The sequence below is a fragment of the Lepidochelys olivacea genome (genome assembly GCF_965140295.1).
Source record: "Lepidochelys olivacea isolate rLepOli2 genome assembly, chromosome: 1".
NCBI classification, from domain to species: domain Eukaryota; kingdom Metazoa; phylum Chordata; order Testudines; family Cheloniidae; genus Lepidochelys; species Lepidochelys olivacea.
In genome coordinates this window covers 219,915,989-219,943,700 of record NC_140411.1, presented here as the reverse complement: position 1 = coordinate 219,943,700, position 27,712 = coordinate 219,915,989, and the positions used below count along the sequence as shown (strand labels likewise).

The 27,712-nt window shown below is 42.2% G+C and overlaps 1 protein-coding gene across 3 annotated transcripts in view; it reads right to left on the bottom strand.

Annotated features, from left to right (window-relative positions):
- TSPAN9 (tetraspanin 9) overlaps window positions 1–27,712 on the bottom strand; it is a 262,785-nt gene that overhangs the window by 151,364 nt on the left and 83,709 nt on the right. The window contains exon 3 of one of the 3 annotated variants that reach the window (XM_084623655.1): window positions 25,694–25,751. The exons of the other annotated variants lie outside the window; for them this stretch is intronic. Coding sequence (XP_084479781.1) covers window positions 25,694–25,727 — 34 coding nt within the window. The 5' untranslated portion in view covers window positions 25,728–25,751. The remainder of the gene's footprint in view (window positions 1–25,693; window positions 25,752–27,712) is intronic. 3 annotated transcript variants of the gene reach the window in all.

Sequence of the window (27,712 nt, the reverse complement as noted above, 5' to 3'; positions counted from 1 at the left end):
AAGAAACATTGCAGTGTCTCAGACTCACAGACATAATTCATCCCTTCCACTCATGGTACAGGAGTCTAATTTGTCTGTATAACAAACTATATTTATACAATTCACATTGACAAAACATACAATTTTACCTCTTAAAATGGAGTCCCCACTACGTACGCCAACATCCATACATGAACAAGAAAATAGTCCACTGTGCCAAACATCCAATGGCATTTGGTCAGCAGTGTTCTGTTCGAGAAGACTGGCTGCCAATAGCATACGCTAGGGTTCTGGATTTGATTTCACACTCCAGACTCCACATACAGCATAAGAGACGAGGTGTCGCCATGTCTCAAAGTCAGATAATGAAATATCTGCAATCAACGTCATGAGCTGCTATTCTGCTGCGATCAGATGCTGCTGATGAAATGACATGCTAATGCAGAGCATATATGGGGTATGAATGTCAAAGATCAGACTAGGGGTCTGAACCTAAAAATAGAGGATATTTTGCAGAGCTGCATGCCAGTTTCCTCAATTCAGTACCAGTTGTAATAATCCACCACCTAATAAATGGCCCGATACATTCTAACAGCCAGAGCTGCACTCCATGATACTCAGATAAAATATTAGCAAATAAACACTTATCAGTGTGTTCAGGCTGAGGCAGCTAGTGAAAGATAATTCTAGTAGGCACAAATCAAGTGAAATGTGATGAATACTGTGGTTTATTACTATGCATCAGTGAAAATTTACTGACCAAGCAAATCCAAGATTTCTAAATGCTCCACAGAGGACAGAGATATGCATGCTTGAAAATCTCTTGCTCTTTCTGGCAAAACATCAAACACTGTTTTGAACTAATCTGGCCAGCATTTTATGACTGTCCAATCCAGACTTTAGCATAGGAGAGAAAACTTCCACTAACCACCCTGTGCTTCATGTTAAGCCAATCATTATATTTTTCAGATCATCTTCACAGGCTTAAATGCTACATTACTCTCTGTGCAAAAAATTTTTTAAAAAATTACATATTGAATCAGCAAATTTCCTTATCTCAGTCATAAGCAATGCCTTGAGATTATAAATAAACTCCATATTTTTAAAATTCAATTTATTTTTACCTTATTATGCTGTTTGTTTACATTTTGCAGTTCTCTCAACTTGGATGATGAAAACAGACTACTACTCAGCTGCAGTTTTGATTATAGTCTTGTCTAGTCAATTACACTGAAAGTCTCACACACTAGCAGAAAGCTACACTGTTTGCCTTGCAAACTACAGGGAACTTTATTTGTAAAAAAAAAAAAAAAAACCCTGCATATTTTCAGTTCATAGACAGATTTCTATTGGTATAAAATTGTTTTTAAAAAATTAAACAAAACCTCATTTTGAACCAAATTAGACCCAAAATGACCCTTCAAAGATAGATTTTAGAATGTAATTCACCATCACAACATTTCCCTCCAGGAACTATAGACTGGAAAGTCTATTCTTTTCATTCGTTATTATTTGTTTTGTGGGGCCAGGGGGAGGAGGGGCATTGTGCTAAACACTGTACAACACAGAACAAAAAGATGGCCCCTCCCTCAAAGAGTTACAATCAACAAGAAACAATAGGGAGCATGAGAAAACAATTGCATTGAAAAGTTAGAATGACATTCCTAAAGCAACCAGATCAATTATCTCACCAGCAGCTTTTAAGAAAGTAATATCTATAGGAAGATGTAGCTGCCATCACAGATCAGACCATTAGTCCATCTAGTCTGGTATGCTGTTTGACAGTGGAAAGTACCAGATGCTTCAGAAGAATAGTTAATCTATGCCCTGAAGCAAGAGAATTTGTATCCCTTCTAATTGTTTTTCTCTCATCTTGCATAACTGGGAATATGTTTTCATATCCACATAAATAGCTAATCCTTTTCAAATTCTACCAAGATCTTGGCCTCACTATCTTCTGGCAGTGAGTTCCATAGGTTTACTATGCATTATGTAAAAAAGTGCTTCCTTTTATCTGCTTTCAATGTGTATTATTCATTATTTTGTAAGCCTCTATTACATCCCCTTTTATTAATCTCTCCATTAATCTAAACAATTCTAATCTTTTCAGTCTTTCCTAATATGGAAGTATCTCCATGTCTCTAATCATTTCAGTCACCCATCTCAGGCCCCCTTCTATCTCTGCTGTATGTTCTTCTGAAATTAGTAAAGTAATCTTTTCTGATATATTGAAGATTAGACCCTTTTTAAAAGGACATAGGTTTAAAAATCATACTTTAATTTAATCAGCTATGTTTCTAACTACACCCTACATTAGTACAAGTGAAGTTAATTAGATTTGATAAATACCTTTTCACAGTTTGTACTCTTTCAATAAATATTAGGTTGTTTGTTTGTTTTTAAAAAAAGACAAGCTACTTAAATTTGGGGCCTACAAGGGAATACCCTGGTAGTCTCAGTTCTACACCCTATGTGTAGCATTTTTTACTTGCTACAGTACTTTTAATTGTGAACTTGTAAAGGTGTTCATTGTAAAATGGCAAGCGGCCCTGTTGTCAAGACAAGGCTTCGCTGTAAACTAGCTGACATCAGCTAAACCAAACCTCGGCAGGCAGAGTGATGCAAATACATATGTAGCACCAGTTATTGTCTCCTTTCCACAACACCAAGAGGTACATGCAGAGAAATGATTTATAACTGTACATACAAACAGAGATTAGAGGAGGTGAAGCTGTGCACAGTGCAGAAGATGGAATATACAGATAACGGTGGGTGGACCACAGCATTGCCAACCCCAAGTGTTCCAACATCACAAGTCAGGTCCTCAAAAATCAAGAGATTGGCTTAAAAATCTTGAGATTTTAAAAAAGAATATATTTTGGCTCTTTTTATTCACCTTCTGGTTTTTGAGCCTTTAGATGTCATGTTTTCAAACTTTTCTCCACAACCTTGAGGGATTAACTTTTTTTTTTCTTTCCTTCAATGTAAGCTGAAATTCTCATGTAGCCCCATGACTCCAAGAGCTGGGGCTTTAAAAAACAAATCAAATATCAGGAAACTCATGCCATAACTGAGAGAGTTGGCAAGATTGGTATGAGATTATTCTTTTCTCCTGACCTGCACAATATGAGTTTGTTAACAAGGGAACTCTCCTACCTATGTTCTGCCAGTCCTACAAGTTCTCTGGGGAAAAAACAGAGTGTTAGCTCCTTGGGGCAGGGTCTGTAATTTTCTATAGGTCTGTACAGTGCCTAGCACAATGGGGTTCCAACCTGGTTGGCCTCTAAGTACTGTTACAATATAAATTATAATTTAAAAAAAAAAAAAATCCACCAAATAGGTCTTCACAGGAGGAAAGATCCAAGAGGATAACAAATAACTTCACAAGCAAGTAACCAATTTTACAAGGCAACACACCTCTCTCGAAGCTGCTTAGCTGCACTGTGATAAAGACACAATTCCCGGCACATTCCTTTCATAACCTCCATTCCTTCACTGCTCAAATATTCATTTTTTGGCACTTAAGCGTAAGCAGGTGTGATCCCATGAACGGAGGCATTTAATACCAATACGTCAGGGCTGGCACAGAGACAACAGAGACGTCTGCAATGGAGAGCACGCTTTCAGCATTAGCAGAGGCTCCCTTTCTCATTAACCCACCACTGCCCAGAGCCTCCAGCTTAAGAGGAGGCTGACTGGCTTTTGAGTGGAGAATGGCATCCGAGATAGATGGGCATAACTAATGGAAATCAAGAGACTGTTTATAAAATGTGGTTTGTGAGGACACAATTTTGAGCCAAAACTCACTCCAGGCTATATGCTCAGTTTAAGGAGCATGCCACAGTTGTCCAAAGTACACAGCAGATTCCAAACCTATCCAGTGAATTTAGCGTTTGTGAAAGGTGCAGGACCACAACCATGAAGACAGGAGCCCTCAGCAAAATAGGCTAAGTCCATGTAGCAGGCATGGCTGTGGCAGGGCTGTGGAGCAGAAACCTTTATAGACATGAGGCTAATTCAGTCTCCATGGCCCAGTTAATCCTTGGCTTTCCTCTTGAGACTACCAATTGTGATAATGGGTTCTGTTGCTATACTGTTTTTTCCCCTTTTCCTTTCAAGGGAGAAGTTCCTGCAGCCACAAAGAATATTTTGGAATAACTCAAATTAAGTACAGGGTAAAGACTGGGGACAATAAAAGATGAGAACCATAAAAGGAGGCTTCACTCATAATAGTACATTTGAAGCACCCCTATGTAGAATGACTTCAAGCAAGCCATTGCACTGGGACCAACATTCATCCTGCTAGATTGACTGAACCCTATTCCACAGCTTTAGCCTAGTTTTGCAACATTTCTCTGAGGCAAGCTCTCAGATTTCCTTCCTGTCTCCAGCTCATCTGTATTTATTTTAATTTTATTTATTTATTTAGATTTATTGAATGGATCTCATTGGGGCATTTGCATCTTCCTGCTTGTTCTGCGGCATTACCATGGGATATTGTCAGCTTAGACATTAACCAGAGGATGTGACAGTACAGCAACAGCCTTGCTATTAAATCTTTTTTTTTTTTTTCCCCCTTTTTGGCAAAGAAAAGTCAAATTTGAATCCCAGAGGAGGCAGATACTGTATCCATTTTACCCACCTCACAAGACTGCAGACTAAATGGTTCTCATCTATTTGGTATGAGGAATGGTGTAAAAATGAAACCAAGGTAAACCTCTTAGTGTAATCCAGCAGGTTTATATAACAGTGCTGCTAGTCAGGAGCTTCATGATCACCCTGTCAACTCTTATTACTATGGTGTGAGAGTTTAAAAATGACAAAGAAGGAAAGGGGGAAAAATCAGGTCAAAATTCTATAAGGTGCAGTCTATCAATCTATAGAAATTATGTAGCAGCTGAACCACCTAGTCCACGCTATAAGCCATCTAACTTTTATCGTGTATTAATTAATGAGCCATTTCAAATGGAGAAGTATTACTACAATATCTAATCTACAGTTTTATGACCTTATCTGCATTGAGGAGGACTCATTTACACTTGGCGAGAATGCCAGGCGCTAGCTGCAATACCAGGCATTCAGAGCCTAACATAGGGTGTAAAGAATGGAAGCAGGCATTTGACTGCCTTCCAAGAGCCCAGCCCACATTCACTTCAATTTTGAAAATGCCAATGGCACCATCAGAGAGGCTAGGGGGCAAGAGGACCAAATTACGTTTGGTCAGTGCCCAGTGATTGAGAACCTCCCTAAAATTCTTCATAGCAGTGCTTAAAAGAAAAAAAATAGATATTTTGGAATAAGCTATGTCATTCAACCTTCTCTGATCCATTTAGGCATGTAACAAGTATGCAGCAGTTATGGTATGAAATATCGATTGGCCTTTAGCAGCAGCACTTTGTACATTCATCAAAGGAAGATATTTTCCATTTGCAAATTAATTGGGACGCTGGCATTTTGTTTCAGAAGCAACTGACATGTTGCTTCATCCTATGTACTACACATTCATCTTAGATAGAGAGGAATCTATCAAACATGTTAATAAATGCTTACAAAGTTGCATGCCTTTTGTCGGGGTGGATTTTTAAAAGGCAAACTAAATTAAAGGCTTTGGAAGCAAAATGTAAAAAGCAACAATCCCATGAAAGCAAATGCTGGGGATTTGGTAAAATACTGCCCCTAAAGAGCCAGATTATGGTGCCACCAAAAAGCAACTGTGGATAACAGCTATTTCCAATAGCACTGCTGACATCTATGCCCAGCTTACCTTCACTAAAAAGGTCTTTCAGAGTTTTAAAAGTAAGACAGGTAACCAGTAGCTTTTCAGGAAGGGTATATGAACTGCCAGGTAAGTTTTTATCCCCAGTCTCAGTTACTATCAAGCAGACCCACCGTTAAGCACTGATATCACTGCCTCTGAAGCGAAAGGAAAGAGCTTTGTTCAAAACTGCTCCATGGATTTTATCCAACCTACTTCATAGGCCTTCATGCCCCATCCACCCGCTGGTACTGGCCTCCTTCCTGTCCTGTCAAACAATCCAGCCAAGAACGACACAAGAACCTTCTCGTACCACCTGGAACAGCCTTTCTATATCACTCTGCATTATGAATTCATCATCTCTTTTTGCAACCCTATCTGAAACCCAACATTTCCTCCTCCCCACTAGCTACCTCTCAATTTCTTTTCCCCTCTACTTCTCTGACTTTATTACAGAACTCTTGAGTACATTATTTATTATTTCTAGAACACTGGTATGGAAGATAGGATACAAAACTTTATTACTAATGTGGCCATTCCCTTCCGCTGCAAACTGAAAGAAAACTTAGCCCACTCATCCTCCCTTAAAATCAAGATAAGAAGGTGTCTTCCGGTCATTTTCCTTTTTTTAAAAATATGTTGTACTCAAATGTGCAATATTAAAGGGTAATTCCAATCTGAAAAGTGTAAACTGTAAACATTGCATTTTGGCATCCCATGTTCACTGTATGTCACTCATTTCCAGATCAAATCAGCGCTGTTTACAAGGTGCTTTTTCAAACTCGACCTGAATTTTTTCTGCCCCATGCAATAAGCAGAGATACTGCAATTGAACCTTAGTTCATAATACAATTGATTTTGATGAGCCGGAACAGAATCCAGCTCTCTCTCCCCCAGAGCCACACTGTTGGGGCTCTGTACAGTTAACAGGAATATACAGTAATAAGGCTTATTTTAAATCAGTCAAGTCAGCAGCTATGGCTCTCTGAATACTCAAAGAGACCAGATCAGTTGAGTCTGAAGGTGCCATTTTCCCTTTTTTGCACAGTCGCTTTTCAGAAGAGAACGGCATTTGATACCTGTTCTATAATTTGAATCTGAGCTTACTTGTTAACTGTGGTGCAAACAGAGTTGAGAAAGCGTCTTCATCTTTTCAAAATACTTTGTGCTGCCAGTTTTCCAGGTCAGTGCCTCTCGGACAATACCTATTACTGCTCAATATCCAAACTTCCAAGTCACACTGTACACATGCCTAATTTTTGCCCTTAGCTAATATGTGTGCTGTGTTTATATAGGCTCTCACAAACATCAATGGGCTCTAATTGGATCTTTTAGATTACATCAATACCCTAGCTATGGGGGGGGGGGGGAGAGAGAGAGAGAACAGGATGCTCATTAATGAGTTGTTCATGTGCATTTTAGCTTTCAAATGTCTGCCTCAAGATTATCCCAGTTCACTGCTTTATAAGTCTATCTTGTATTTAAAATTTAATTAGCTTTTCTAAATCATTCAAATAACAAGAAATCTAAGGATCACAAAAATGCTCCTATGCTGTATCTCACACTCTCACAAGAGGCAGGAAAAACCTTGTAACTTTACACACTTCTTGCTCTAAGCTATTGGGTACCACTGTGAAGCAGTGTTGGATAGCTGCCATGTGTTTCCACAGATTTAATTGGCAGGAGAAGTGATCTCTGCACACAATTTGTAAATCAACTTGTTAGATCTGTAAAGCATTTTGGGACCCTTCAGGATGAAAAAGCTACATAAATGTTAGTTATGCACATTTCTCAAAGCAGTGGTGAGTGCAACAGAATTGGCTACTACTAAAAACAACAACATTTTGGAAAAACGTTTTATATTAATATATATAGCATTAATATTTTCGGGGAAAACCAGGTAAGACATCTTCCAGGGATGCTGCATAGTACACTGAATATAAATTTCATGGGCCTCAATATGTTGAGTGTACTTTTAATTTTGTATTTAAAGTTCATAAAAGCCTTATGTTTTAATTTAATTTAAGTACAATGAGATGAGGACTGGGACCAGATGTTCTGACTATCACCTGAAATGTCCTCTGTATTTTCAGACCAACAACAGCAATCAAAAATTTAATAGCAACAGTCCCTAAAACTGGGGGTGGGAGGGACTAAATGTCTGATAACCCGCCCCAACCCACCCCCATTTTAAAGCTTAAAAGGCAGAGATCAGGTTCCATCGATACAGAGCTTTAGATGGATAATGGAGATGGCTGACTTGCCTGCTGTATAATGACAGCTGCAAGCATTGAAACATTGTCAAATTTAAGATATACAATACAGTGGTATGTAAACTAAGCAAGAGCATTTTCAGAGCAGAAAGAAAAAAAATGCATTTCTTATTAGTAGCTAGAATTGGCAAATTAGCAACTTCCTCATCCTATCAACTGAGTATCTACAAAGCATAAAGCCTGTCTGATCTGTGTGAATTAATTTGGTAATTATCCTTTCTAATCTGTTAACTAATGTCTTGGCCAGGGTTTTAAAATCCACATTTAATAAAAGGAACAGGCACAACAAATGCAAAAACAAACAACCCTCGATCTCATAGATCTTTCCTGTTCTACTGCAAGGTGACTTCGGTGGAGGAGTGAATTAGGCAGAATGCAGGACTTTATCAAGAAAGGGAGAAATCTAACATATTTGCAAAAACAGGCATTAGTAATTATTTAAAGGCTTTATTAACTTCTGCAGGAAATCCATCTGGCCCTGGAGATTTACCAGCTGCACAGATGAAGGGCTGGATTAATCTCCTCAATAGTAAATTTCTTTAAGATCCCAAATTAAAGTTATTTATATAGGAGAGGAAATCCTGATCCTTAAATACAGAGATACTGGAATTCATTTTTGCTGTTGCAGATAAGGAGGTGGTTTGGGGAAACTGCTGAGGAACTGCAGTTTATGAAGCAGAATCAAACTCTGGCCTCTCTATTCTCAAAGGGACACCATCAATACGAAAGATCACGATTTAAAACAAAAAAAATAAGATAAAAGTAGATTCAGGTACGACACATATTTTGAGTCCCCCTGCCAATTTTTGTAGTTTTACCATCATCTTATTCTGTTCCTTTAAATATTTTTCTCTTCCCTCTTGCCCTGTAAAAGACCCTCACAGACAGCAGAAAATCAGAGAAACTGACTAGTCAGAGTGCTGTCAAATGCACAAAGTAAACAAACTGAAAAAAACAGAGAAAAATCCTTTCCGTTCCAGTTATCTTCAGTGTCAGTGTAGCAAGAGGGGGCAAAACTTTTTGGACAGAAGTGTGATTAAAGTAGACAGCGTCCCTTTAAGTGCTAGAAAGAATCTCAGTTCAGGAATATGAATAATGTATATTGGTCTAATCAGTAAAGCCTTTCATAAAAAGACTACGTTCAGGGCTAGACTTTCAAAGGAAAATCCAGGGCAATTCACTTTGTCCAAGCACTATGAACACAACACGGCTGTGAACATCCCCAAATAATTGCCTTATTGTTAAAGACTGTAAGAGTTATGAATGGTCACTTGCACGAGCTTGTCCACATGTTTAGTTCTGCTGCAGCCATACATTGTGCACTATTTTCCTTGGGATTGTAAAAGATTATTCTTCACACTGCCTCTAACCTCTTTGTCATGCACTCCTTTCAGAGAAGTTATTAGCATATGGAAACATCTCTTCTGTAGTGCTCTGTTGTCTGCGTTTACTGCACCGAATTACTTTGCAATGAACATTGTATGAAACAAACAGAAACATACCTGTATCAAACAAGTCACCCAGATGCCTGAAATGCTAGAAACTTTCCCTGAGAATGTTACAATTAAAATCTTTTCAACTTATCTGCCTTCCACTGGATCTCACAGAACTACACAATACGGTTTATTTTAACGTCCACGCACAAGAATCCTGCTGATACACATTCAGAGCACCTCCTGTTGCTCTCATTCTTAAGGAATTAAATGGATTCTCATGCCCTGACATGGTTTATCATTTAAAGGCTAAGACTGGGAGCCAGGCAAGTTCATTCTGGAGCTTCTCCTGATAGCAAGGCAGCATGTTTTATTAAAATCATCCATTGCTTGCTGTTACCCAAAGGGAAAACAACATATGAGACTAAGTGTTAGTGCCAATGAAAAAAATCCATGGCAAAATTTCCCTACGCTTCCAATAACAAATAATAATAAGCAGCTCTTGTACTTCAAGTGGGATCAGGATTTTAAATTCTCCTTTACATGGCATCTCTATGTAGCTAAACCTGTTGCTAAAAAGGCTACAAGGATCAAGGATAAACAGACATGCAGAAAAATAGGTCTGGTTCCTCTTTAAGATCTTAAAAAGAAAGAGACATTTACAGCCATTTAGAGGTATTTGGTTTTTCAGGATTTTTAACCAAGCTGAGAACCCTAAGGGGTTACAGATTTCTCTAGAATGTTATTCCTCTTCAGAGCTTAAAGAGGAATAGCTTCTATTTTTCTGTATGTCCATTTGTGCCATGTCCTCCCTCTTAATCCAGCTCCGTAAATACACTTCAGCAATTTGTATGAGTGATTAGAGGATGCCCTGCTGTCATTTATACACTTTATTGAAATCTAATTCAACACCGAGATTTCCATTCCTCTAAAAGTTGCCCAGACGGAACAGAACCTACCTTTGCAATTCCCTCTGACAATGTTGCACGGGTGCAGTGACATTTGCACTTCCCTCCAGCCATTCCACCTCCCCAAATCCCATGCCTTGTTTTTGTTTCTTTTGAGCTGTGCAGAACACAATTTCAGTTGTTCTCCTGCATATTAGGTACATCCAGTTTTGAAAGTGTTATGCACAGCAGCCTGCATGTGCAACTCCAGGAGCAAACAGCATGTAACCCTAATAAAAAGTGAGGTTGTGATGGCTTAATTACTGACAGCATGCACGTACAAAAAATGCCTCCAGCTACCACAGCTCTAGAAGTCCAGATGAAAGCAACTGTCCCAATCCGGAGGGAAATTTGCGGGGTTACGACTATAAAGAAGCCAGGTCTTTTTAAACTTATTTGAAGGGCTGAGGGACTAGAACCCAGTTTGTTAGCCTGAATTTTTGTTATTTTTGTTTTCACACACAGCAAAAACAAATATTTTTAGTTACTTTTCTGGCATGGTAGGAAAATATTCCTGTGATTGGAATGGGCTTCCATGTGGAGCACCCTGATTTGCATCCCATGGGCTTCCATGTGGAGCACCCTGATTTGCATCCCAAGATGGGAGCTCCGCAGGGTCTGGGAGGTGAAGCAGGAAAGGAATTCAGAGCAAGCTCTTTGCAGCCTAGGCAGAGAGCTGCGTTAAATGGCTTTGGAGAGAATTGCACTAAGTTGGGAGCTGAAGTGGCTTAAGTTGACATAAGTAAGCTATGTTGCTCAGGGGTGTGAACAGGCCACCCCACTGAGCGACATAATTATGCCAACTTAAGTGCCAGTGTGGACAGCGCTACGTTGGCGGGAGAGCTTCTTGCCGACATAGCTCCTGCCACTCGCGGGGGCTGGAGTAATTAAGTTGATGGGAGACCTCTCTCCCATCGGCTTAGAGCATCTGCACTAGCAGTGGTACCCTGGCGCAGCTGCACCACTGAAAACTCTCCTGTGTACCCATAGCCTTAGTGCGAATAGGACGCTACGGGAGGTGTGGGCAGGTGAAGATGGCCTGCACTGGCCTGCACTTCCCCTGAAATTGCTACTGCACGTAGCTGCAAACAACACATGGAGCAGGCTCTTTTTATTTTAAACATACTTCCAAACAACATACAAAGAAACATGAAATTGGAAAACAAAACTAAACAGCTGAAACACCATCAGAGTCTTATTTACCCTATGAATCTGGTACTGAAAACAGTTTACACCAGGGGTCTCAAAGTCCCGGCCCGTGGGCCATCTGCAGCCCGAGAACCTCCCCACTGCTGCCCATGGAGGAGACACACACGCAGACACGCTGCCAGCAATGTCTGCTGCAGGCGCCACCCTCTCCTCCCCACCCCCCCGCAACTCCCAATGGCTGGGGGAGAGGAACAGAGATACCATCACTAGTCACCGAGCAGAGTCAGCCATTGAGGTAGCATCATTAGTTGCCAGGCAGAGTCAGCCATGGAGAAAGAGTCACGTTTTCCACAATGAATATAAACAAGTCAAAATACCGAACACAACTATCTGATGCCCACCTTGCTGCAATCCTGAAGTTTTCAACTGCTCAGTCACTGAGGCCAAACATCAACAAACTGACGGAACTGATGCATTACTAAAAACTCTCTGGCAGGTGAAGAATTGTATAAAGTTGTATGACAATTTTATTATTTCTAAGAAATTCAAAATAAAAAATACAATATAAAGGTTTTCTTTTCTGAACACCATCTTCAGTGACATTATTGGCCCACTTGGAGGATTTGAGGACTGGCCCTGGCCCTAAGGTAAACTGAGTTTGAGACCCCTGGTTTAAGCATTAGCACATACCAGACAAAACCGTTTTCCTTACCAAGCACAACCTTGGGACACTTACTTTGCACTTTTTGGCCACAAATTTCCGACTCTAGCTACTAACTGTTTGGCTCCGTTGGGGGGTGCGACTTTGGGAGTGCCAGTGTAGACAGAGCTCCAGGCAGACACCTATGTTTACTCAGATTGTAAGCTCTTTGGAGCAGGGGCTGTCTTTTTGTTTTGTGTTTGTACAGTCCCTAGCACAATGGGATCCTGGTGCTTAACTGGGGCTCCTAGGCAATGCCACAATTCAAATAATCATATAGTTTATGTTCCATGTTGTCTAATCCTGCTCAGAGCAGGTCTACAGAACTCCCATTGACTTCAGTGGGGCCAAGATTTTCCTCATGGTGTTTAGAATGCCGGTGCCTTGTCTGCACCAGGGCACCCACCATTGCACTTACCTGTGGAGTTGAGCCAGTAACAACAAAGGGAAATTTTAGATTGTACTTGCTAGTGAAGACCCAAGCATTAGTACAGTTTGTGGAGGGTCCACTACCTTTCAGTCGTGCTTTCAGAAGTGGAAGGGAGAACATGTTTTCCAATCTGTAGTACAACAACTTTGTATCAATCTACTCTGCTATTTTCAATACTGGGGCCAATGATGCCATTACAGAAACCCATTTTCAGCAATGGTTCAGTTCCCTAGAGGAAATCAGGGTTTCCCACTCTTTTCCATACTGTGCCACCTTCTCTGCACCGGGACCATCCTGAGACCACTCCTCCCATTTATCAATATGGGAAAGAGAGTGTTCACAACCCCAAGGACCTCTTCATGACCCTCAAGTTGAGAACCCCTAGTGTAGACCAAACCTTACAGGTATACTTCAAGATGGACCCTTGCTGACAGTCACTGTCAACAACAGGTCCTGCTAGCTGCCTGTAATGCCCAGTGACTAAAGTGGGCTCGGGGCAGTCCAGTGCCGCAGTGAAGTGACATGTGAGCGGTCTGGCAGCCAAGAGGTCATTCGGTATTAGAGCCATTCCAGGGCAATGGCTGGAGTTCTCGTGGGGAGGAGGGGGTCAGTAGCCAGGAGATCCAATCCAAGCAGGCGGGTTGATGACATAGGTAAGCAAGGTCAGGCAAGGCACCAAGGCAGGGTCAAATCAGGCAGCAACAAGTGGGCATGGCCTGTTGCTCACACAACTTCCTCTTATTATTGCGGTAGTCGAGGTACCCAATGAGAATGCTGCCTGTCCAACCAATCAGGGGCCTAGGACACAGCTGCCATAGGCCAGTATGGGGTACTGGTTTAGTGCACCACTGCAGTGTAGCAAGTAGAGTTGCTATCTATGGATCTAGCGGGCCTGGGTTCAATACTGGCGTCCTGCCACTGCCTCTGAAATGCTGTTAAATAGTTTAGCTGCTGAGGTGGGTAAGACAAAACTTTTAGAAAGCATGACAAAGCATTGTCTATGCTAGAGAATTTCTGTAAACAAGTCCCACTGTGGCTAACATTGGTTCAAACTCCAATGGGGTTAACAAGGTTGGGAGTAGCCATACAGAGGCAGTTCTTCAGCACCTAATGCCATTTTCAGCACCACAGCAGTTAGATTTGATAGGCCTCTTTCAGCAGATTCCCACATTTCTCTCTCCCATTTAGTAAATGCACTTTGGATTACTTTGTCCCAGATGTATTAGTTTTCCTGCTGATTCTAATTGTATTTCTTTCCCCAGTTTCTAATCCTGCTAGGTCCCTTTGTATTATTACTCTTCTCTCCCTGAGGTTCACAACTCCCAATTTATCTTCAAATGTCATGAGTGTGTTGTTTACTCCCTCTTTCAGATCATTAATGAAGATGTTAAATAAGACCAGTCCAACTATTGAGCCCCCTGGTTCCATCCAACACTCTGATACATTGCTGCTCGTCATTAACGTTTGTTTACTGTCTTTTATCCCGTTTTCAATCCACCTGATACTATTCCGACCCAAGCCAATTTCAATTAATGTTCAGGTTAGACTCCAAATATGCATCTACTTTCCTCTCCATTGCTTACATCCCTTAATTTTGTAATTCTATCAAAAGAGCAATAACGTTTTCTGGTGAGATTTATTTTTGATGAACGCACGTTGCTATTGCTTATGGGTCTGTTGCCCTACAGCTTCCTTACAGTTCCCTCTTCCTCCCCCCTACATTTTTATTATTTGGCCCATTATTTTACTAATAGTTATACTTTCAGCACAGTAATTGCTAGGCTCACTCTGCTCTCCCTTTAAAGGTCAGCACCGTATTTGCTATCATTCAGCCTTTCAATTCCTCTCCCATTGTCCACGGTTTTTTCCAGCAACAGTGGTACAGTAAAAACGTTAGCTAAATTCCAGAGTACCTTTTGGGGTATGTGGCATCTGGGGCAGCTTAGCTACCACGCCCACTTTTTCCATGTACTCCCTTACCTGTCTGTTATTAACAGTAACAACAACAGTCTGGTTTCCTCACTAATCGGTCACACTTTTTTATTTTTTTAAAACTACAAGAAGAAAGAGTGTTTAGTAACTCCACTGCTTCTCACTCTGTTTAATGTCCTCGGGTATTAATGGACCTTCTTTCACCCTCACGCTAGTTTTTCATCTGATAGGTTTGTAAAAGCCTACTTAACCCCCCTGGGCTACTATACATTCATTTCTCTCTTAGAGCCCTGACCTTTTTCCTGCATTCCTTACTTAACTAGTCCCGCTTGATTGTCTGCCTCCTTCTCCACTTCCACTACAGGATGATTGGCCGGGGTGGGGGGGGTGGGGGTTGGGTTGTATTATTTCAGATCTTTGAGCAGCCCCTCATGTAACCAGAAGGACTGCTTCTTATTTGTTGCATTTTTCTTTTCCAGAGTAAGTGCTGTCTACAGCCTCTTAAATCAATGTATTCTAGAATTTTTCAGCTTTCTCCATGCTGGTGGATTTTAAGACTTACACCCAACTGCACCTTACATACTAGATTTCTAACATCCCTGAAATCTAACTCCTTTGCACTGGTATGTTCTATGTATCTGCCTTACACGGCTGAACTCAAGGAGCTCGTGGTCACTGTTTTCAAGCTTTCATATCACATGTAAATTTTTAGTCACTTCCTCCCTATGAGTGAGGAGCAGCAAAGTCTAATGAAGACCAAGGGAAGCGAGTGGATCCACACCTGTAGTGTGAATGAGGATGTTAGAGAGAGGCAGAAGAGATAAAGGGCGAAGAGATAAAGGGCTTACGAACATAAGTGAAGACTCAAAAGGTGAGTGCTGGACAGGAGCAAGAGGAAAGCATGCAACCAACTCTTGAAAGTGGAGATGGAAGATTGTGGGGAGCAGGGAGATAAAGAGAGGATAATACCACAGAACAGGGGAAGGAAGAGACAGATGGCAATAAATGCCTAGAGAAAAAGAGTGACAGGGAGACACAGGCTAAAGTGAAAAGAGCAAGGGAGTGAGAAGCAAACAAACACTGCTGCCACATCTCAGGAAGAGAGAAGGAAAGGCTGTGACGGGAGAGGGCAGAGACAGAGGCTAGGTCACTGGGGGAGACTTTTCAGTAAGCCAGGCAAGGGGAGAGAAAGGGGGAGAGCAGGAAGAGGGAAGACATTTCCTACATGTTTGTACAGTGCCTAGCACAGTGAGGCCCCAATCTGACTGAGACCTCTAGACATTTCTATTTATTATGTGTATTACTATAGCAATGGGAGGGAGGCAGCTCAGAAGACAAGCCGTGCTTCATGGAATAGGGTGGGGGGAAAGATGATGTGGTCAGGTCTGGGGTACATGTTGCAAGCCGTGAGGAGAGAGAGAAGACTAAGGCGTGGGGAGGATTTGTAGGGGGAGAGCAGCAGGTGTAGGGGGAGCAGAGAAGGCAGCAGAGGAGGGAAGAGAGGAAAGATGATGTAGTGGTGGTAGAGGGAGGGAGAGAAAAGAGACACAGCAAAGGTAGAGAGCACGAAGCATGGTCAGGTGAGAAACCAATAAGGCAGCGAATGGCAAGCAGCAGTACAGCAATGATGCCAAGTAATCAATGTGGCAATTAATAGTTAAACTATCTGCAATGAATAAGGCAGTGGAACCACAGGCAGAGTAAGTTGAAAGCAAAGGATTAAAGTTGGCAGGAGTTAATAAAATGAAAGACAAAGAGCAGGCTGCGTGGAGAATGGGGAAAGAATGTCTGAGGAAGTTCCAGTTGTGTCATGCACAGCTGGTGCCGAGCAGAGGGGCCAGGGACGGCAGCGGTGACAGAGAATGCAGGCTGGGTAGGGACTCCAAGGGGGATAGGGAATGCATGTGAAGAATCGTACAATAGACAATTCACTGTTATTGAATTTTCCTACATGTTCTTTAGGCCCCAATTTAAATGTTCTATTAGCAGCAATCTAACAGAATGTTGTGACGGAATTGGAGCAGGTCTGTAATAATTTATGAATACTGTATGTTGACCTGATTATTGGAATGTTTGCTGGATGAACATATTGGTTTAGTTTAATAAGGAAAAACAAGCAGGAAAGAAACAAATTAGCTCAAGATAAGCCACTTCTCTGTGAACACTTGAGTGCTGTTAAGAAACAATGCAAGGACAGGGGAAGACCTGCACACACAGAGATCAAAGGGAATATAATAGTTTAAAAGTGGACTCTCTCAAGAGAGGGGAAAGATTTGTTCAGGGGGAACCACCCTGAAACACAGCGCCCTGCAGGGGTGTCTGAAGAAGTTAAGACTGCCTAGGTTACCATCAGGGGATTATAAGCCTTCAGGTAAGATAGAGCTGCGTGAAGTGTTGTTTTAAAATCCATCTTCTCTTATGCTTTGTTCCTACTGTGATAAATAAACCAGCGTTTGCTTTAAGAAGTCTGCCTGGTCACTCTCTCCATCACTGGTCACAGACTCCCTGGGTGACAACCTGCTATGTAAGGACAGTTAATACACAGAGTACTGCAGCCCAGGTCCCGGACTCAGAGTGGGGTAACTGTGAATTTCCACTGCAGGATAGGTAAAGGCATGAGGCCTGACACCTGAGGAGATGTACTCAGAGAGACCAGGAAGGGAAGACAGGTAAAAGCTAGCCCTGTAAGAACAGCAAAAGGCATAATCTAGTGGTGTCTTGGTTTCCCCATCCTTAATAAATATTTCTCACTTGCTTTGAAGATGAAAAGGGCTAAAGGACTCATTACAGTTGCTATCAGCAAACATTACATAAATCTCTCCTAGTTAGAATATAAAATATTGGAAATGGACCTATGTTCATTTGGGTATACAATTAATAGCTTTTATGCATACAAGTTCGGTGCACGTTTCTTAGCCTTCACATGCTTCTGTACCCGTTGTTTTCCTTGCTTTGTATTTCTTAAAAGGGAAAATGAAGGCCCAATGCTTCGGCTTTGTTTGAAAAGGCATGAAAGCCCCAAATGAATGTAAATGATTTCATGAAAATGGAATAAAAACAATAACATTTACACATGCGCCATGTAACAGGGTAGCTGCCCCAATAAATGAAACTGGGCTCAGTGCTCCTGTTCCAAACTAGGGGCTCCCAGGTGGGTGATTTAAGAGAGCTGGGCAGGGCAGATCCTGGGGGGTCTATAAAACGTCAGTCAGAAGAATGGCATGAGAGGATAGCTACCAGATCCAGAAGGTGGATCCTGGGAGAGGGCTGAAGGCAAGAGGAGCAGCAGAGGAAGATGCCTGCTGGCCCTACACCAGAGAGCCGAAGCCAAGGGCCAGAAGGAGCTGAAGGAAGAGGGAGCCACAGAGAGGCTTACCCGCTGATGTCTCCTTGCTGGATAGCTGGACCCCGAGGAACAGTGAGAGGACCTGGGGGAGAGAGGGAGGCTTCCTGGCAAGGATGCTCCCAGCAGAGAGACGTGGGGAGTTCCCGCTGGGAAGAGCGGGGCTGCATCCCAGACAGAAAGGCTGGGGCAGCTGTCCTGGCTGAGAGATGAAGGTGTGGCAGAAGACACGGGTATGGTGAGAACAAAGCCAGGTTTTAAAGACCACATGCATTGGGGATGATATGGACTATGTTTTGGGATGTTTGGTTATGGACTATTTGCACTATGTTTGATAAATTACATTGATGGGCTAGAGCAGTGTTGCTCAACGATCAGTCCGTGGACCAGCGCCAGTCCGTGACAGCCTCCTTGCTGGTCCCTGAGATCTCCCTGACACAGTTTAGGAAGGCAGCAAGCCGGTCCCTGATATCAAAAGGGTTGAGACACACTGGACTAGAAGATAAACTCATATGGAGTTCTTGGGGACCCAAGAGAGAAACTAAGGCAAGGGGCCACTTGCCGGGCTGCCCTACGGCCACAAGGGGGTAACCGGGAGGAAGCTACTTGTTTACAGCCCTCACTGTTGGAAACCCAAACACAACAGCACCATGTTTAATGTGTTAGAATGAAAAAAAAAAAAACCCTGCTGATTTGTTCCACTGTCCAAGCATTTCACAGCAGTGGAGTGCAAAGTATAAATGGGCAGCACAAAATTGGTGAACAGTGATTTTGATTTTTTAAAATATGTTTTAATGCTTGTAAGTGTTTAGTAGCTGTGTAACTGGATGTCAGGCTACATAACCCTTTATAGAGATGCAGAGCTATTCTGCCAGCTCACTATGGCAGCAGCATGATTACGGGAGTCTCATTAGATCCACTCAAGAATAACATCCAGAACCTCTCTAGCCTTTGCTACGCTAGAGAAAGTTTGCAAAAAATTCTCATTGGTGATAACACTGGTACTAGCGACATTAGAAGCCCTAATGTAGAAAGGGCTGCAGGTGTTATCAACAGCAAGACTTCTGAGGCAAAAAGGAGCTGGAGGGAAGGACAGGAGACTCTTCTGGAAAAACCCAAATTACACTGCACAGGAGGAAGTTTAGGGACTCATATTTGCAACTAGAGTTCTGTCTTAGGGTTTGCTTATTGTAATTTATAATCAAGGAAAACCAAGAAAAGGATTTGAACAATATCCTTTGTGTGTGCTGGTGAGGAGTGGGGTGGGGACACCACTCATTTACACACAGGTACCAATTTCTTTTTAAATGATTTTGACCTTAAACATCCCATTCAGAGCCCAGAATCTTTTCCCTTAAACTGGAAGCCAAAACTGCAGCTGAGAAAATATAAGCAGGTACTCTCCCTACACAATTTATTCTAGGAGGGGAGAAAAAATTCAACGCACAAGTCAGCAAAGTCTGCCACAAACATTTCAGAAGTTAAAGAAAATAACCCTGGTCCAGTGCTATTTGCTCTGGATTAATTTAAAATTTAGAATGTGTCCCCACACACTTGTACATTCTCACCACATTCAGGGTATAGTATAAGTGTACATACAGTGATGGATTTACAGTATTTTACTGCCTGCTGCCAGCAGGAACACTAGGCATAAAGAAATTAAAAGCCCCAGAGATATTTTTCCCAGTGATTTGCTTCTCATGAGATGTCCTGCAGCAATATTTATTCTTCAGTTAAGTCCCACATTTGTTTATTACTCATCCTACTCAGAGTTACCAAAATGTGGAGTTTCACAATAAAAAAAACTTGCCTCGTGTCTTGGAGACCAAGTCAAACCAAATATGCCATTTTCGGCCTTCAAAAATGCTGGTTTGATTTTCAATTATTCTAACAGACAGGGAGAAAACAGATAACAGATTCTTGCAAAGAAAGAACATTTACATCATAAAGATTGTGGGGATTTTTCAACAAAAAAGTAAACCCAGACAAGGAAAGGCTGTTCTGGAGGGTTGTAGCTGCTTAGAAACCATGGCAGTGGGCACAATATAAATGTCTAGAGTCAACTGGCTAGGGGGTACACAGCTAAGAAATGGGAGGAAACTCATGAGGGAAAAGTAAACTCAATACCCAGAAACAGTGAGATCTAGTCGATTGTGAAATAGGAGTGGAGGATATCTGCATTCCTTGAGACATTTAAAGCTACAATGGATAAAGCTCTAAAATGTATATTTTAATAAGTAATTCTACAGTAGCCCCTGGGTGGGATGGAGGGGAAAGATTAGGGGTCATTATTATTTGTATTACAGGAACACATAGGATCACAACTGAGACAAGTGCCTCATTGTGCTAGATTCTGAGCATATCAACATATTTTAGGCACCTATCTGGCCCCCCACTACTGTAGTATCTGATCACTTCACAATCTTAAATGTACTTCCCCTCAGTATTCCCCTGTGAGGTATATAAGTGCTATTATCCCTATTTTATAGAACAGATGTTGAGGGACAAAGCAACTAAAAATGCATGTCTGCATTGAAACTTGTTGTGAGTTTTGTGTATCCCCATTAAGTGACCCACAACGGTTGCACGAGCAGTGTGTACAATTATGCTATTGTCTCCTCATATCTTTGAGGCCACAGTGACACCCTGAAATAGGCACTAAGAATTCTGGTCAGACGTCCCATGGTGCATAGCTCCGCACTATGCTGTATGCATTCTGGGATTTTTCACACTGCAGAATACCTATTGGACGGCAAAGGAATTATGGAGCATTAGGTCAAACTACATAATGCCCATGATTCCTCTTGTTTCTCCCCATCATCTATATGGCTTTTGCGAGACAGAGCCATTCTCAAAGCACTCTCAGGCAACACGGAGGAAATGCCTGCGAGTGCTGCCACTCTTACGGAGCTGAATATAAACAGGTTACTGCAAGCAGGTCTAAATTCAATGCAATAACTTCAGAGCCTGCGTAATACGGGAACCAGAGCTGGAGGAGGCTGACACCGACACTTCTGCTGTATCTTCTCCTGGAGTAGCTTCAATATATGGAGTGCCACTTTGGGGCTTAGCCAACTAGCACTGACTGGTGGAATAGGATAGTGCTGCAGACCTGGGATGACCGGCACAGACGGCAGAACTTCAGTAGGTCAACAGCTGCTTTCCTAGGAATCTTTGCAGAACTCGCTCTAGAGCTGCAGCAACAGAATGCCCACTTGAGAGCTCCCTGAAGCACTAAGAAGAGCACAGCTGTGGCTATCCAGAAGCTTGCCACCCCCAACTGCTACTGGTCAGTAGTCAATCCGTGTGCTGTTGGTAGATTAACCAGCAGGGCTGGGCAATGCATAGGAGGTTCCTGATGGATTTGCATGATTCGGATTACCAAAAATTGTATTGCGGCCACGTGCCTATTCTCTGCTCCCGCCCCAAAGCCTCAGACTTCATCGACAGAAAAGGGTATTTCTCCACGGTGCTGCAAGGCCTGGTCCATCACCATGGAAGATTTATCAATATTAATGTGAAGTTGTCTGGAAATGTCCGTGACACCACAATCTTTAGAAACTCTGGACTGTTTTCTCCACTGAGGAATGAAATATTTGCTCCCATGTTTTCTACGGATATTGATGGAGTTGCCATTCCTCCAGTCACTCTGGGACACGCACTTTACTCTCTGCTATGCAGCTTTTTACTGGACACTGGGATAGGGAAAGGACCCATTTGGCTATACCCTGTCTGAATATACTGCCGAACGACAGTGGAAAGAATGAAAAGAAAAGAATTTGAAAGAATGAAAGGTGGATGGAGGAGCCTAATTTTGAGGCTGGAAGCTGATGAGAAATACCTGACTCTTATGATAGCTGCTTGCTGTGTTTTGCACAACCTTCGTCAGAGCAGAGGAGAGAGCCTTGTGGATGGATCGGAGGAGGAGGCTGGCAGACCTGCTGAACACTTTGAATAGCTAGAGAGAGGGCTCTCTGTAATGCTACAACTACTTACGGATACAGAGTCAGGGATGCATTGTGCTCATTCTCTCAGGAGCGGGGCCACTTGTGAACAACATATAAACTTTTGCATAAGATTTTATTCAGGACTACTGCACGTGTATTAATGTGTATGTGCAATGTTGCAAAGCTTTTATCATGTTTCATGTGGAGATTTTAGTACAGAGTATGTGCGGATTATATTTTAGTGCATATGTGGGTTTTATGACAGCAAGGGCATTTTAAAGAATTAAAATACAGAACCATTAATGCAAAGCCATTTTCAATTAATTTTTAATAAATAACAGTGAATGCACCAATTTAAACATAGGAAACAGTAAAAACATTATTGTATATGCATAACAATGTGCAATGATAAAGCTAATTAAAAACATTAAAACAAAGTGAACTGTGCAGAAAAGTTTGTGCTTTAAAAGTCACAAATTACTGTATGTAGGGAGCTCAAAAATGTTCTCTGCATCTTGGGGCATGGGATGTTGACAGAAGGGCATCTCCCATGTGGGTGAGGGAGCTAAGAGGATCACCCATTATCCACAATTTTTTGTCCTGTAGCATGGAATGCCTAGAAAAGGCCCTGTTTCTGGGCATTGTTACCTCCGTGCTCTGGAACACACTGTATCTGCCACAGATGCATAGGCTTGGCACAGTCCCTGACCAGAGTCACCATGTTCTCCAGGAGGGTTGTTTACCTCTCCATCATCTCCAGAAGCTGCATCTGTGAAGACCTACCCCTTTCCCTGTCCTGTTCTCTCTCTCCTTTGCCATGCTTCAGGAACCCTTCCCGCTGTTCATCCATCTTTTCATCCATCTCTTGGGATGTGAAAGAGAGTTCTTTGAACACGTCATTGCTTGAGATCCTTGTCCTCCTACATTGACTGAACAGACATTCACTCAATGTTAGCACTACTTGTCCTTGGTCGCCACAAGGCGTCAGCTGCTATGAAGAGAGAAAAAAAAACAACAAATTGTTGTCCAAATTTTAGTATCCTTGCCAACTGTGAGAAAATGTTGCTTTTACCACAGTTTTGGAATTCCATTCCCAGAGGCTCTTCTCTATCTTCGGTAAGCTTGGAGACGGTAAGACATTTCCACAATCTTCCCCGCTTTTGTAGGATCCCTGGGCCTGTGGTGGGAGGAGGCAGGCCCCTGGTGGTTGTTGTGGTAACTTGGGGGAGTAATAAATGCCAAGTGGGCTGTGGGTGTTGGGGTGGCAGGGACTATGTAAAGGGTGCAGCAGAGACAGCATGTACCTCTGCAGACTGACGTTGGGATGGGAGTAGGTGGGTGAGGTGGCCAGCAGACTGAGGCTAGTAATTCCATGTGCACTTCCATAGGCGGTCCTTACTTTGTTGAACGTTATCCTCTGCCACTACAACAAAAGTGCCTTTCCTTCAAACCATCTCCTTGTTAACCAACCCAGTGCCACCATCCTGGCTGGGGTGAGGGGAGTCAATAGAGGTGATGCCCAGGTGGGAGAGAGAACAAACACACACCACGGTATGGGGGGTGGGGGATGACACAGCAAGCTTAAGCAGTGGTTGTGTGTTTGCATATCTGGGGGGGGAGGGGGCGGGGTGGATGGAGAGTTTGTACACTCTCTGGAGTGGCTGCCATTTGAGCAACACGTGTGGAGAGGATAAAAGCCCAGGTAGCGGAGAGACCAACATAGTAGCACCCTGACAGTACCCAGAAGAAAGTTGTTTTAATCCCCCAATACAGCTGTATTATATAGCACAGTACTTACCAGAAGTGGTCCCCTCCACCGTTTGGATCTCCAGTGTGATCCACGTGGTTCCTCCACCTATGATTCAGGGGGCCCCAGGACTGCATTTGCCTATTGGTTCACCAAGTCAACAAGATCCTGGATTTTGGAATCAGTCGTCTCCTGGTTTGCATCCTGGGGGTTTAGTTGGTGGAGTCCACAAAATAGAATGGTTTAGTGGCAGGATCGCTCCAAAATACATGGTCGAGAGCTTCACAGTAGTTGCAAACCCTGTGAGCTCTCCAAGAGGTCCTATTATTGTCCTTCACACTTTTGCAACCCAGCTGGAGCTCCTTTCCCTTCATCTGGTACTGGTTTGAGTCCTGGTGGAACTTCCTCTCATTCATTTGTTCAAATAGCTGCTTGTATGTTTGTGCACAGCAGTGACTAGAATTCAGATGGGGTACACTCCTCTCTCCACAGAGCAATGAAGTCAGGAACCTCAGCATGAGACCATGCTGAAGTACAAGGCATGGCTGATCAGCAATATCACACAGGTTTATGAACTTCCCACAAGCTAGAGTTGCAAAGGACAGCACCTGACTGCATAGCAGCATTTAAAAAGGGAGGTAACGTCCAGTCAGGATAACCCTGGGACAGTATAGAGCACCCAGGATGACCCAGGTAGCTGACAAAGCAGCATGCAATACTGGGCTTGGCGGATGTGCAACAGTTGTTTCAGGATGGGGCTTCATCCTCAGCTACTAAGGTGTTGCAAGTAAACTCATCTCATCTCTCCATGAACCCACTTCCAAAATGGGTTTAATAACAAGCGTTAAAATGCCCAACGATTCATAACAAAAAAAAGTTATGCATGATATAAAGCAAGGCCCTTTAATGTAAAACAACTCCATTTAACCCATAACAAATTTCAGGCATAGATAAACCCTCAGAGACTCATCCAAGGTCACACAGGAATTCTGTGGTGGAGCAGGCAGTTGAACCCAGGCCTTTGGAGTCCCAGGCTAACACTCAACCCAAACCACTGGACTTTGCTTCCTGTCTATGTACGCATACAGATGTTTCCCTGTGTTGAGTTTACAGTCTAACTAGACAAGATAGACAAAGGCCAGGAGAAGAAAAGTTTTACTGGTATCTCCATTTTAGAGATGAGAAACAGATGTCCAGAGAGATGCAGTGACTTGCCTATGACAGAGGCAGGAAATGAATCCATATCTCTTAGGTCCCAGTCCAGTGCCTTAGCACAGGACCATCCTTCCTTACTGATCCTCGTCCTCTAGGATTCTGGGACTCAAAATAATTGTAAATTACTGTGTAAAAATCCAAAAATTCTTTTTTTCTGGAAAAAGTCTAATGATCAACTACTGAAGACAGACACAAACACACAGCTGAATACATGATTAGTTTTGAGCAAAACTCTGGTTGTGCTGCTTTGCCATTCTACAGAATATGTCCTTGTATTCCTGAGAAGCAAGTACAAGGGCGGGAAAGAGGAGCTAAGGGAATCCTCACTAACCTGAGTGAATATCAGAAATTCTGGTTACGCCTAAAGAAGCACATATTAAATTATTTCCTAGCAAGATCACAAAAGAGAACTAAGAAGAGATGGACAAGCATGTATCGACTCAAATTTTTATAAAAAGAAAAGGAGTACTTGTGGCACCTTAGAGACTAACCAATTTATTTGAGCATAAGCTTTCGTGAGCTACAGCTCACTTCATCGGATGTAGTGAGCTGTAGCTCACGAAAGCTTATGCTCAAATAAATTGGTTTGTCTCTAAGGTGCCACAAGTACTCCTTTTCTTTTTGCGAATACAGACTAACACGGCTGTTACTCTGAAACCTGTCAAATTTTTATGTCTCATTGAAAGGCCTTTGTGTATTTTTTTCCCTCTCTTTCTCCATTTTACCAACAACAAAAAAACTTCTCTTTTCGCTTAACTAAAAACCAAGAATTTGTTGAAGTTACATTTCACAACCAACAGATCCTCTGATCCTCTATCTTCCAAGAACTTAGCAAACTCTTACCATCTCCACAGTCACTCTCCAGAGCGTCCAACATTTGATGATCCTTCCGCTACTCCATCTATGGCAAGTAAGACTGTCTTTTACTGGAGGCTTTAGACTCTGAAGGAGTGGGGGGGGGGGAGGGGAAGAGATGCGGGTTATGCAGAAAGCATCTGTTACCAATGTAAGAATGCAGAATGCAACTATCACATGGCAGGGAATTTGGCTCAAATAGAAAGCATAAGCCCAAGCATATTAGAGAGCACAGGACACTCCATCCTTAGATACCAAAGGGAATCCAGAGTGAGAACAAGAGAGCACTTAGGTCTAAAAGAAGAAAGGAGATGGTCAGACAGACACAGCAGTTTTATAAGGGAGGCTGGAAAGTGGTTTGTAGCCTTAGACAGGAAGGCTCAGCATATATAAATCATCAAAGAACCATTCACGTTATAGAGAAGGATCAGAAAAGCCATGGCAGACACCCCCAATCTGCATTTGAGAAAGGTCTCCCTTAAAGGGTCAGATTTTCAAAAGAGCTCAGTACCCAACTGCTCCCTTTAGGCACCTAAATGCAGTGATCAGAACTTACCTCCCCTGTGCTCAAATGACTCCATGTTCTCAAAAGGAGCTGCTGGGTACTAAGAATTTTGGAATATCTGGCCATTTCATTTAAAAGACTAAATAGGAGATGGGTCCTTTTGAAAATCTTCCCCAAAATGTTACTACAAAAAAACCCATGAAATACTAAATTAATGCACTGTTAAATTAGAGTCAAATCACAGACGAGCCAGGGAAATCCAGGTTAAATTGCAACCTAAATTCTAAATCCTCTACCATTATATGTTGTAATGTTGGGTCTCTGTATTTATATGTATATGAGCGAACGACATTGTTCTGTTACTGCCTAAACCCACAGAGAGGATAAGGGATCTGTTGTTATTGCTGACTGACAGAGTTCCTCTATAGTTCAAGAGTTAGAGGCCTGTGGGGTGCTAATCTGAGCTTCCATAGTGTGTGATTTACATAGGGATTTTTGTCTTTCGGCAGACATGGGTTCTTTACAGCAGAGGCACTGGTGAATGGGTCTAGGTGAACAACAGCAGAACACAGAAGTACACAGAATTAGGCAAATATGTCACAATTATAGGTTTGTTCAATGCATTTAGGAAGAAAATCAAGGCAACTGTTGAATAAGAGGGATCAAGAAATTATTCTGGCAAAAATACACAGTAGCTATATCACAGCCTCTGGGAAGAAGATAAAGAGCAGAATGGAACATTAGTTGTTGATTTGGGTGACCCACCTCAAAATGATAAAGGGCCTGGTGAAAGAACACCTAGATTTTAAAAAATAAAACCAAAAAACTACTTTTCAGCCAGCAGCACAGATAACATTCAGCCAAATGTTCACGAGAAGCCAGCAGAGGAAACTGGAGAGGTGTTTGCTGTAGAAAAGCAATCTTAGTACCATCCTTAATAAGGGAATCCCAGGAAACTGTCAGTTGGTTAGTGCAACATCAATATTAATTAAAATGACAGCATGGCTTTGTAAAATTAATGCCTTCCCAGAGGTGGCTGCATAACAGGGCTACAGATTCCTATATCTGTACTTTCCACAGTGTTTTTGGGTAGTTGGAGCTCTGAGCCAAGAAGGCCTATGAAACAATTTTTTGTGTTACCCTAAATGCAACTGACTTTTCAATGCATGATCACACTACTATGTACAGGGCCAGACAGAGGGTTTGGGGGCAAGTTAACAAACTAATCCTAACACTTTACTGATGCATTTTATATTTAAAGAGGATGAAGGAACATATGGGAAAAAAAAATCTTTGGGCAAATCCCAGCCTTTTGCTGTAGTAGGAGTTGAAGCCAAGTGCTGTTTTGTTTTATAATGGGAGTGTGTGTAACATGTTGTTTTTTTACATGGAAGAGGTGCATGAGACTTATTTTTGGGGGAGTGGAGTACATCAGTGGTTAACACAACACATGGGTAGTAAGGAGAAACCCTTCACTGGGCATCTCCCTCCTGTTAAGGTTT